Source organism: Haliotis rubra, unplaced genomic scaffold (assembly GCF_003918875.1).
Source record: "Haliotis rubra isolate DU_JTF1 unplaced genomic scaffold, ASM391887v1 Scf1073, whole genome shotgun sequence".
Lineage (NCBI taxonomy): Eukaryota > Metazoa > Mollusca > Gastropoda > Lepetellida > Haliotidae > Haliotis > Haliotis rubra.
The window spans coordinates 280,438-294,399 of NW_025764974.1; the positions used below are offsets into that span (position 1 = coordinate 280,438).

General features: G+C 37.2%; 1 protein-coding gene and 1 pseudogene across 1 annotated transcript; both read left to right on the top strand.

The window, feature by feature from the left end:
• The first annotated feature begins 417 nt into the window (after positions 1 to 417).
• Positions 418 to 1,620, top strand: LOC124280155 (E3 SUMO-protein ligase KIAA1586-like). The gene has a single exon (XM_046716044.1). It carries the CDS (start codon positions 418 to 420, stop codon positions 1,618 to 1,620), a length of 1,203 nt encoding a protein of 400 aa, XP_046572000.1.
• A 4,219-nt stretch (positions 1,621 to 5,839) lies between these two features.
• LOC124280140 lies at positions 5,840 to 8,142 on the top strand (annotated as a pseudogene).
• The last annotated feature ends 5,820 nt before the right edge of the window (positions 8,143 to 13,962 follow it).

Genomic DNA, 13,962 nt, shown 5'->3' on the forward strand with positions numbered 1-13,962 from the left:
TCACCCTTCAATCCGTGGATATGCTACAGAAACATTTGTGTAGCCCTTTCCCATTTCTCTGCGATTTCCCCGAACTACTGGACAGTTTCGTAATGTACCGTTCAAGGGAAATTTGAAACCAGGAAGTATACATTGAGATTTGTCGCCATTATGCGATTGTGTCCTTGCCCCATTTAGCCTCGTTTTGGTACAGGTATGAATATTCATGAGGCCTCATTAAGAATGGTCTATAGAGCGCTACGACTGGCGTCACTTTAATTAAGAAATACACTTCGCTCTACCACCATGTATAGTGTAATAAAACACACTTTTGCCCTGAACTATTATAGTTAAAGCACGAGGACGCTTGCGTGCCAGAAAGCCCAGAGTGAGAAGAATGATGACAGTCTCACTGCGATGTGCAACACAGTGCTTACGATGGCACAAGAGAACATTGCTGCAAACAAGTTTAACGCCTTGATAACTTTGCAAAAAAACAACAAATGTTCGGCCCTAAGCGGTCTTGTGTATAGCCATGGTGACTCAGTACAAGATATTGAACAAGCATTAGCTACGAGCACAATTGAGCACTTAAAGTGTCGCATTGCCAACAGCAAATTTGTGGGTTTGATAATTGATGAAACAGTTAGCATCACAGTTGAAAAAATACTCATCATGTTTCTAAGAATTGTTAACTATGGAAAGGCAGATACTGTTTTTCTCGGCAATCACACTGTGCATGACGGCACCGCTAGTACCATCACAGACAAGATCAAGGAAGTGTTTCGAGAATGGAACATTCCTATCAACAAAGTCGTTGGTCTTGGCTCCGATGGTGCTAGCGTGATGACCGGTCGTAAGTCGGGCGTGGGGGTGAGGTTGACAGACGAGTGTCCGTTCTTAGTGCATGTGCATTGTATCGCACACAGAGTCTCCCTCGCATCCCACGATGCCGCCAAGATGTCAAAGGTTGTCACTGACTTCACTAAAACGTTGAATGAAATCTACAAACTCTATCACTATTCAGCTGTTCGTTATGAGCGTCTGCGAGATTTGTCCCAAGTTCTCAGCGACACAGAATTCTCTAGCTTAAAACAGCCATGTAGTGTTCGTTGGTTGTCTTTGGGGCGGGCTGTTAAGTCTACCAAAGACAACCTACCAGCACTATGTATGGAAATTGAAGAAGAGGCAACAGCACGACAAAATCCTGTAGCAACAGGCCTTCAAAGAAAAATGAAAACTTTTTCCTTTGTTGCCCTTTGCTACATGCTAACGGATGTTCTTCACATCATGGACAAGCTGATCACAGTCTTCCAACGGGATGAACTCAACCTTGGTTGCATTCATCCCGTTGTGAATGCTTCTATTGAATCGTTGAGCGAGCTCCTCACTTCATCAGGTCCTAGTGAACAATATTTCCTTGACAACGTCAGTGATGGAGTTTTCAGATCCATTAAGCTCACGCATGATGACCCACGGTCGCGAACTGCCTTCCAGAACACTCGGTCGGGTTTCATCACAGACCTCTGTTTATCGTTGATAGTTTTGTATTATGTAACTCTGATAGTTACATGTGAAACACAACAGACAAAGAGACTTTTAAATCTGGACTCCAAGAGATCGATATCATGTAACAATTAGTTTTACATTTAAAATACTAATAGTACTGACAGTATGATACTTACTGGCGCACTTTTGAGTACAGGCTTTATGAGAATAATTCCTGATAAAAGTTCTTTTGCAACTTTCCAGTTTGAATTTTAATAAAGTTTAAGAGTTTCAATTTTTAACAGAATTGTATTTTGTTTGTTTTTCCTTGCATCAGTATGAACAAGATCGATACAAATAGTCGCGGTGACATTTTAGTCAAACTAATAACGTCTATCTGAAATACTTTCCTTACGTTTTACTATACAGAATCCACCTGCAGCTGCAATTACTTGTCTTCATATATACATATCTAGGCTACACAAGCTTTTGTATTTTCATGATTCTTTGACCCATGCAGTGAGTGATTGTATTGTAATATCTGTCTATAAATACACATAATACAAACCGGTAAACTACCGTTTAAAGCGTTTTGACAGATACGATACCATATGATTGCATCATCGTCATTCGAGGTTAGGAACATTTACAAATTTACCATTTTTCAAATTCATTTTATAAGTTAACTACGTATATAAACTCTTTCAACACCAGTCAACCAGAGGCATTTCCTGCCATGACACCGAGTTCCCAGAGACTCTGAGGTCATAGATGAGCCTATGTTTATGAAGGAAATTATAAGCTTGTAAAACGTTATTGCTACTACATCCGCTACACCATTTAAAAGATCTAATCCTACTGTTGATAAATATGAAGTTTATTTTATTTATTAACAGTATATCGTTACGAATACTGATTACTTTGTCTCTCTGGATAAAAACTAGTTCAGCCGGAATTTTCAGACCCCGTCGGCATAAGCCGCCGGTAATTTTCAAAACCACCGGGAACACTGGAATATTAAATTTCCTATTCGTTGGTATAAATATAAGTGCAACTATCTCGGCGGTTTGAGAAATAGACCTTGCTGAATGTTGTCCAAATGTTTGTTATGCGTTAAAAAACAGTAAACTTCTCCGCTGTTTATGGCGCACCGATAAAAGCACTGTGCTACGATTTTTTTAATTTGGCATCTTTACGGAAAGTGTGAGTGAAGAAAAAACAGGCTGATATCTGAACGACATAAGTGTATATGAATTGGGTTTATGTGCTAATGCATAACGTTATACGCTCAACATTAAAAATGACTCGCAATATATGTCAAAAATGGATTTTCTTCTATGACGTCAAACGACGACAGAGAGGTCATACACGTATAAAGATAAGGGGGCATATAACTCTGCTATGCTTAACACTAGGTCAATGTAACTCAGATCAATTGGAGAAAAGTTGTTGTGGATACGGACGCTATATTTTCGTTATGCTGTGTTCACGGTGAACCAACCTATTCCATTACAAAGTTCCCCAATGTGAGCGGATACGTTTTGGTAGTTTCACAATTTATAAGAAAAGATGGCAATGTACTACTTGAGAAAGCAGAATAGCGATTTGGATGGCCCTATCCGATATGTAAGTTAGTTCTTAGATTCCCATATTCTCCTGTTTGTGTAGATGTATTTTGACTAATTTTGCATCATTATGACCAGAGTACTAGCCATATCTTCAAATGTAATGAAATTGCTGAAAATAATACAACATTTTAGTTGACGTCATGGCTTGTTTTACGCATTTTGCGACGTCGGAAAAAGACGACATTGGTATGCTGATTAGTATATATCTCACCTAATTTCCATTAATTGTATAATAGGTCTCGGCTTCTATGTCAGAATTTAACACTCTTTAGACAAAACATAAAATGACTGATTTTTCCATTTAAACAGTGGGATATATCAACAATTAGACGGTTTGACTGTGTATCTTACTGTGAGCAACACACGCACCTGTTCGGCATTAATTTAACGTAAATAAAAATAATATTTCACAACACCCGAATATTTTGTTTAGGATAAGAATTTTGTTTGTTTAGGATTATGTAGCTATTTCTCTTCATAAGTATGCAATGAAAGAAGCAAAAAAATAGCTTTTTATATATGGAACTATATATTAGAATATGGATGTAAGATTTGTCCAAATTAAGACATGACATGGTTTATACAATGTATATTTTAAAACAATTTTAGTATAAATATAGTTAGAGTTTGATATCCTGTCATCACAATATTATTTAATCGAATATGAATTTATTATATTCTCGAAAACAATGATAGTGAATCAAAAAACGTTTCCGACAAACGCGCCCCTGGCCAATCAACATACATCATTGTTTTGTCTATAAAACGACACAAAATTATGCAATGAAAAAGACATTTCCTTTAAATATGTGTGCATATACATTTCATAACATGTATAAATCAATTTCATTAAATGTTATCAGTTTTAAATATAAGGTTGAACTAAATCGCCGTTCATATGAAACTGCAATATTAGTCCAAATGCATTGAATATTGTACATCATAGGAACTAAAGTAGTTGCAGTTATGGCTACGTTTGATCTTCTAACACTTGTGTAAAGGTTTAGAATGTAGTGTACTGCAATGTGTCAATTTCTTATGTAAATATTATTCAAACAATCAAAAACCTTCAAAGGATAAAACACAGTAAACCCTATATGTACGTATGATATGATATTGAACAAGGCTAAATGTAGATACTGAAGTCAGTTTCATGAAAAAATATCTGAACTACACGCAAAATATACATCATAACACTGACAGTGTAATCGGAAGGATTGGGCGATTGTGTTTACTCTTGTTCAACCGACCTTCACCTCAAAGAAATTGCCTAATATGTACAACAATGTTGACGTATGACATCACTACTACCGTTGACCGATTTCTTACAAAATGGCGGTCTTGCTGACAAGGGTTCACAGGATTTTGCGAGGACCCTTCCATTGATTCAGGGATCGTTTGTACATAAATATGAGATGTAAGTAATCAGAATGATTCTGACTATCTGTGTACTGTTATATGTTTTATCGTTTTCATTATAAGTAAGAGAAGAAGCCAGAAATGCTGATAATTACCGTTGTCGTTCTGCATGATTTTGCGTCAGCCATGGCGTCACGCTACACGGAAACTTTGACAATTTCTTATGAATTATATAATCATTGCATTGTTTTTATTTATAATTTCCTATTTCTGGCTACGATACTCTTTCCATGCATATGCCAAAGGTATTGAGCCATTGCAAGCAATGAATAGACGGATGAATGTTGGAAAATTTCAGAAAATGCTACTCAGTGTAAAATCGGAATTTGTCTTTGTTTACATTTCAAACGGGCGCAGTCTTTCGAGCACAGCGTTCGTTTTCACACCCATTATGTTTCGTCTCATTTTATCTAGACAGTTGGTATTGGTGACAACGACCATTTGTAATTGATATACTGATCCGTGTGAGATGGCTTCCTGTACACAGAAGTGACGAAACCTTTGTCTGTAGATTTGAGGGCAACATCTAGGAGAGGAAGTTGCCGGTTCATGTAATCATGTTGAATGACATCAGGGTGCCTTCGAGCTATAACAACGACTGGCGTCGGAGAAAACTACAGGAGGCTGTGGAGATAAGGAGACATAAACCGGCAATGAATCGTGATCAAGGTGTCTACCTGCCAAGTGCGTGGGACCTCTTGATTAACTTTTGATGAACTTTACAAAAATAGAAAAAAGCCTACTATTCATTTTGGAAAGCTTGCTATCAAGTAACTTTTGTGTAATTAGCAGTCGTTGTGAATTGACATTTCAACTTTCAAATCTATTGTGAATGGCCAATGCAACTTTCAACTCTGTTATCTAGCATGAATTTATCATCATTATGTATTATTATATAGGTAGCATTTTCCCTGTACCACGATTGGTCAAAAGACCGTCACATGATTGACTACAAAACACGATATTGACTTGAATTTTCTGATAAATTACGATATTGACTTGGGTTACTAAAAATAGACAAGGAATCCCGTACGAAGGGGCTTCCCCCGCTTTTCAGCCAATCAGATCACTCGGATAGATGGCACAGTGTGTGCATTAAAAGTTTATGTTAAAACCCGTTTCTCTTTCATTATATAATAAAACAATTATAGACCTTTGTAGAGGTCGATATCGGTTTTTATTGACCTGAGTAAAACTATATCGACCGAGCTTGTATAATATTAACACTTTAACTTCACTTATACTGTACTCACCCTTGTGTACTGACGACGTCATAGTCCCAACTGTCAGTTCACCTGATGAAGGGACCTGGCCCCGGGATCATGAAAGTGTCTTAAGTCCATATTATGTCTTAAGTCTTAAAATTGGGACTTAAGACTAAATTTAGTCTTAAATTGGGGATCACGAAGCTCGATCTTTGAGAAAATCTCAAGTCTAAGACCAAATTTGATCTTAAGTCCTAAGACTGCCCCTGATTAGACTTAAGACAATATTTGTAGCATTAAAGATGGCTGAAGTGATTCGCCTCATTCGTAGGATTCGTTCTAAGAGAAATAGACTACATATTCAGAGGACTTTTCGGGATCGTTTCAACCCTATGGAAATGTATAGCGACCAACTCTTTGAAAGATAAAGATTTCGTCGTTCTACCATTTTTTTCATTGTTGATTTAATCAGCCATGAACTTGCACATCCCACCCAGCGTTCTCACAGTCTCCCACCCATCATTCAAGTACTGATATTCCTTCAGTTCGTTGCAAGTGGTGCTTTTCACCTATTAGTGGCCCAGTCGTTCTCTGTCACTTTGTCAGCAAGGCCACAGCCGGCAGGTGTGTCCGAAGAGTGGCAGATTCACTCTGCAGACTCTGAACCCGATTCATCCCTTTTCCGACAGGCCAAAGATCACTTGACGTGAAACGCGCTTTCCATGCTATTGCCGGTAAGTAAAACGTCCAATAATCACATTTGAGCATTAACATGATAATCTGAATAAACATATTCACGATAAGGATACATGCGGTGCTTTCAAGAGTCAACGGAGGCAGCCATTTTGATCTAAAATTAGCACACGACACTGATGCCACCTATAAAAAAACATACCGTATTCGTGCTAAAATCATTACGATACGTTTCTCTTCTTCATAGATTCAAGCAGTAGTCTGGGATCGCCTGTATAAGTTTGTTTTACTTTATTCAGGATTTCCAAAAGTGCTCGGCTGTGTCGATGGCACACAGATAAGGATTGCGAGTCCAAAGGTAAACGAAGCTGACTTCGTGAACAGGAAGGGATTTCACTCTCTTAATGTTCAGGTAACTGAAATAATAATTTGATGCCTGTGTTCCATTTGGATTTTCAATAAATTTATTAATTTCCAGAAACACTGAATTCATACACCCGTAAATATATATATAAGAATACTACTACATATCCAGTTTCAGAATTATTACACCAACTCCAATATTACATAAAAAACAGATGTTGACAAAGAAAGATAATTATGTTTATTAACATACATATATATAATATGGGATATTGAATGTATGTGCATATCCTTAACAATTTTATATCACAAAATTGTGATATGGAGCAAGGATCAACCATTTCATATTCCAAAGGGGAAGGAGCTGGGGAGTAGCTGAATAAAGAACATTGTCCCTGATAATGTTTTTAAAACAAAATTATGCAATCCAGATTGTTAAAAGATGTTCTGCCACATGGTTATAGGGGGGTTTTTAAGCAAAATATTCTGGTTAATAGATTAAATTCCTGTCTAATATTTAAACAAATTCCAAGACTCCAGTTCCTTTCCCCCTCAAATATATCAAATTTGTTTTAAAAAAATCTCCTTATAGTATTCTAAATACAGAATGCATTTTCTTCAGATGGTTTGTGACCCCAAATTTCTAATCACCAACTGTGTGGCCAACTGGCCTGGATCATGCCATGATGCACGGATATTCAGGGAGAGTAAGCTCTGTCATAATTTTGAAAATGGTAAGTATTCAAGTTTTCAAGATTTATTCTGTCATTCTAGATGCCTATAGAACAAGTGTACTGTCCTCAGATTATAACAATACAGACAATAACATTTAAAATATACTGATTTCACTTCAGCTAAACTGATGGTCCAAAATCCAACATGTCAGTAAATTAATTTATTGTTTATATCAGAAAATATGGTGATAATACATAGTGAAAAAACTTAATGTCACATGTAGGTCAATGTAGAGTAATAAAGTTCCTGAACATTGTAGAAAACTATTTTGGATTTACATATACATGTACACATCAATGATACAGACATGTATTTAATTCATAAGTGCAACCCCTTGATGTATTTAACTGCATACATGGTGTAAGAGCGTCCTTCACTCTATCATTTGTGTCACATATCCCATATAGTGAACTAGTATATATAAAATGAAGGCTATAGCAAACATTACAATATGTTGTGTGACCCAAGTTGAATTTGTTATCAAGAACTGTACAATATCAGCATTGGCAAAGATTTCCTTGTCATAGCTGAAATACTAATTTTGTGTAATAAGTCTTAGCATCTGTATTTAGTGTTTAATCAGGTCATAACTATGCAAAGTGCTAAAGATTCATGAATATGAATATGTATTTCAGGTCACACGTATTGTACATAACTGAGAATGCTCAACATGATGTCATCAATAACAGTAATATCATTAATTGCATTTTTGAACAATACACTATATATTCTGATATGAAGTTGTGTCATGTGAAGCTTGCAATATTAATATAGACAGTTCCGTATCAGTTAATTGTAATATATTAAATTACTGTTTCATATTACATAATGATTTTGGTCAGATGGAAATTAAATAAAATTGTATGCTGTAAAGAAATAGATTTCAAGTATCAGAATATAAATTTTACCTTTCTGTTTGATATTTTGATACTTTTTCTTTATTTCACTCAGAGTTCTGAGTCCAGATCGACCCCTTCTGCAACAAACAAATGTCTCTCAGCCTGTTATTTCTGGGATGTGCAGGTTATATGACAATATGTATACGAGATACGTAGATATGTTTGATAAGCCATGTTGGATTATTTTAAACAGTCACTGCCTGCATGGTCACTGTTGTACACAGAATACTAGGTCAAAATACTAGCCTAAATGATAATTCAGAATACGCTGATATTTCAATAATCCTTTGACAAATAAACACTAGAAGGTTTTTGTGTTCACGTATGTCGAAATCACATTTAGGTTGTGGAGTATTTTAGAAACTATTAGTCCAGCTACTTTGGTTATTCTTACGAGTTGATGAGGCAGGCGATTTCTTCCCAGGCTTTGGTTTTCTTCAGTGTGCTCCTTTGGCTTCCGTCCAAACGACCGAAGAGAAGACCCTCCCTCTTAGTCACTTCCTCGACTAGGATAACCTCCTCTTCCTTTGTCCAGTTGACTTTTCTTTTACTTGTTGCATCCATATTTGCTAAAGCAGACGAGCTGTCATCGGCACGCGCTGCGTGTTTACAAACAACGGAATATTCGCGTCTCCGTTTGCTGAAGAGTTCCGCTGTTACCGTACTTACGCGAAAATATTACACACGTTGTATTTGTTGATATTTAATTATTTGACGTGTGTGGACAGGTGCGTGCAGGTGCCTTGTGGTCTTCTTTCACTAAAGAACCCACTTACATGCTGATAGCATTCTGAGAAGAGCGTGCATTGCCATGGTGACAGACTTAAGCTTAGTCTCACGTAAGATTTTGCTAAGACCGTTTCATGATCCAGTCTTAGCACGAGTCTTAGCTAAGTAAAAACAACCAAACTTAAGACAAATTTCGTGCTAAGCAATTTTCAGACTTAAGATACTTTCATGATCCCGGAATGGTCTCGAAACGTCGTGAGGGGAATTATAAAGAAGTTTAATCCATAAAAATATCTTGGACAAGAAAGACATTGTCTACATTCGCGATGCAATGGCAATATTGAGAAGTATGAAACCTGCCATCCCCTCTATGTTTGATAGTGTCGCTGACAGTTACATTCGAAATATGCAGCATTGTTTCACAAGGGCTGATACTGCTATAGATGTGATCGACCAGTATGACAATTCCAACTACACGAAGTCTGCAGAACGTTCCCGAAGAGCTGACATCAACACTGGCAAGAAGTATCAAGTGTCATCAGGCAGACAGATTCCACAGTGGAACAAGTTTCTTGGTGTATCTGAGAACATGTCACAGTTAAACAAGAGTCATCAGAAGATTACATATCCCCCCGGCCCCCACATCTTTGAAAGAGCAAATCATATGACAGTTACTTAAAGTCCAGCTTGATTTTAGACTAAGTCCGAATCGTTTCCATGGAAACCAAGAAAAATAAAAATGACAAAAATCTGTAAAGAGCAAAAGGCACCACTTCAAGATCTGCCTCACATATCTGCCAAGTTTTACTGAAAGATATTAAGAAGTTTTTGAGTTGTGCTCCGGAAACGAAACCCACCCCTCCTTTTTGAGACCAAGTCCGAATCGTTTCCATGGAAACCAAGAAAATAATAATCACAAAAATCTGTAAATAGCAAAAGGCACCGCTTTAGGTTCTGTTTGATATATCTACAAAGTTTTGCAGAAAAATACTGAACGGTTTCTGAGTTATGCTCCGGAACGAAGCCCACCCCTCCCTTTAAGCAGAGACCATATAATAGACCATATATAATCTTTTATATGGTCTCTGCTTTAAGACTAAGTCCCAAACGTTTCCATGGAAACAGAGAAAAATAAAAATGACAAAAATCTGTAAATAGCAAAAGGCACCACCTTAGGTTCTGTTTGATATATCTACCAATTTTTGTTGAAAAATATAGAACGGTTTCTGAGTTATGCTCCGGAAACAAAATGATTACGGACGGACGGACGGACGGACGGACGGACAGACGGACAAGGCGACGACTATATCCCTCCGCATTACATGCCGGGATAACAACGTTTTGTGCACCAAAGTGCAGGCTACAATGTCAACAGAAATGGAACCACAAGGAAGATTGTATGTGTAGGATAAAGCACGACTCCGAGGTTATGGTTGGGATAGTAAGAGACCGGAGGGTGGGGAGAAGTAAGACGGAGAACGCGTAGCGTTGAGTTCTTACTTCTCTCCACCCGATGGTCGAGGGCTTACTTTCCCAACCATAACCGAGGGGGAGTGCTTTATTATACATACAAACCGTCAATGATGGATAATTAGATGATCATGTAATGAAGCTACATAAAAGTAACTGAAGCGCTAGTAAAATCAATTTAATGACAGTAGGCGTAACTATAAATAGATAATTCAACGGTGGTTTTATTGTTGGCCCGGTGGCCGTGAGGTAGAGCGTCCGATTAAAAATCTGAGAGAAGTGGTTCTATACCTGCTAGGGAAACATTTGCACATTAAAGTTAATTTTTAATGATATTTTTCAAAACATTCACATATAATTTGAATGTTGATGTTAATATAGAATTAGGAAAAAGAAAAACCTGGATGAGGTCTTACTTACAAAAAGTAAAACCGGGAAATAGGTCTTACTCACAAAAAGTAAAACCTGAGAGCAAACAAAAAGCTCAAGTGCGGTTATTCCGGGAAAAGAAGCCATGTCTTATTTATAGTGAGAAGCACCCTTCAGGTTTATATCTTTCAGGAGGATATGAAGATGGAACGGTGACCAAGTTGAACACTCCCACTAGGGATACTTGCATTGATGAGCTTGAATGTTCTCGAGAAGAAGCTGATACACACCATGTACTGCAAAGGTGAGTTTGAAGAGAGTCATACCCAAGGACGTATCATCATCAAGTCCCCTGATACAGATGTCCTCATACTGTGTATCTACTATCATCCACAAATGGTGCATGTCCGTGAAATTTGGTACGACATTGGAGTGTCTGCTGCAGTCACAGACAAGCACTAATTCATTTCTGTCCATAACATCTGCCATCTTCTTGGATCATCAATGTCATTTGTTTTGCCAGGAATCCATGCCTTCACTGGCTGCGATGCGTCATCAGCATTTTTCATGTTAGCAAGTCTACAAGGCTATGATGAAAGACAAAGATCTGTTTTCAAGTGATGACGTCTTATCTTCAGGAAACCTTGATGCAGCAGTGGAGGTCTGCAGGCAACTAACATGAGCCTTGTATGACCCCAGGAAGAAGCTTAAATCATGCCACTCTTTGAATGACATGAGACTTCAACTATGTCAACTAAGTGACATTGAGCTTGCCAAACTTCCCCCATGCCAAGACAGCTTTCGACAGCAGTTAAGCGTGTGATGTGGCAAACTAGCATCTGGACAAGTTCTCATTGTGGTAAACCAGAGCTTGGTAACCTTGAAGATTTTGGCTGGACCAGGGTGAATGGATTGCTCTCCCCAACATTGTTTGAACATCAAACTGCTTCGGAAGATCTTGACTGTCTTGTTTGCACCTGCTGCAAGTCCCCATGCTCCTCAATGCGGTGCATTTGTTGACAGAACAATCTGCCTTGTTATTGAACTGGACGACGGAGTGGACAGAATTGCACTAACCCATGAAAGATGTTGGTGAAGAAATCAGTGACAATGAAGAATGCCCTATGTAATAATCATAAATCTATTTGATGTATTACATGAAGATTGTAAAATAGAACTTTCAAACTGAAGCAAGCAACAAACTTTGATCTGATGTGTCACTAAACCTGATCTGATGTGTAACTAACCTGATCTGATGTGTAACTAAAGCTGAAATGGAATGCTTGGTCAGTTAATTGTTTGAAATTCATATTTGAACTTATTCTTTTCCAAGTTGTTATTACCAATAACCTCTAGCACAAAAAGAACAGCAAATGAATCGAGTTTGAATGATTGTTGGTTCTGAACACATTAACACTTAGGATTGAGTATCTTTAAAGATGTTCTATTTTATAGATATTAATGTGTCTTAACTTGTAATAATGATAGTAATGAGTACTTATAAGGTATTTTTGAAATTATAACAGATAGAGTTCTTATTCTTGTACTGAATCATACCTTGAAAAAATTGTCAAAGAGTAGCAGCGAAAATTATATTTTTCATCCAAATTTTCAAGCAAACAATGAAAATGTTATGTCTAAATATTGGAATCACTAATTATTTTTCAATTGTACAGAGAATAACCTTTCATGTGATGGTGAATTTGTTTGAATAGGGTCAATAGTTTGAAAATCAAAAAAGATATTTGGTAAATTTATGATTTTTAGTGTTTTTGCCCCCAAATCCAGTTTTACCAGTAAGTGTCCACGCGAATATTTCCACATCATGTCTATTATTATTTAATAGGTCTTTAGCTTTAATTTGATATATTGATCATGTATACCTCTCAATTTGATCAAATCCTCCCCCCAAAATGGGTTTGTTTCCACTCCTATGGTGACAATAGCGGAGACATAAAACGTAGTCATGGGTGACAGTAAGGTTAGGCTCACACTCCGGCGCAGTGATGACTTAGCATCATTTGCAGTCTTCAGTTATGATTAAACAAGTTCCACATCGAGGTGTGTGACAGTGTTTGTATCTTGTAAATATTTAGATGGACAAAGGATTTGTTTTAGATTTTTAGGCTGCCTAGTGCTACGTATAAATTTAGTCTTGGATATACCTTTTTTTATAGTATCACTTTTATACAAAATTGGAAGATTTGCTTTTATAATAGGCATAACTGTACAGTTATTAGGATTGTAGGTACAAACAAATGGAAGAATGTGCACTTTTTGTTTTCATAAGTGTCTGTCTTGGAACTTGTGCTACTTTATGAACAGCATTTTATGCTGCCCCACGTGCGTGGATATCCTTGTAGTTGGAGATATGTCTTCAATTCTTCTAATTTTACAGTTCTTGTGTCCACATCCGAAACAATAGTACACACTCTTCTTGCCATTGCATATGGACTATTTATTTGTGTGTGCCGCACCATTGGTTCCGTTCCACGAGTTCGGCACGTGCACAAAAACTGAATACTGTTTGTTGCACACCTGGCTAAACTACACGAACTCGACACGTTAACATAAAATAACTTTAAACACATCTAGCGTTAACAGAATCAACCTTCCAACACGTTAGGATATGTTGGAATATTCACCAAATTAAGGATTAAGGAAACGATGGAGTATATGTTTATTTCCAGGTGAGTTGAGTTGAACGAGTAAAAGATCGAGGCTCATGCTGTTGATCACTGGGTTGTCTTGTCCAGACTCGATTATTTACAGACCGCCGCCATATAGCTGGAATATTGCTGAGTGCAGCGTAAAACTAACTCACTCACTCACTGAAAGAGTAAATCTGTTTTCAGGAAAAATTCTAGGAATCACACTATGTGCTGAAGATATGCATGACCGTTGTAATACACTCTTAAAAAAAAACAAAGAAAAAAGAAACGCAAATGCCCAAACTAAGGAAATGTATTAAACGTATTTCAGTGT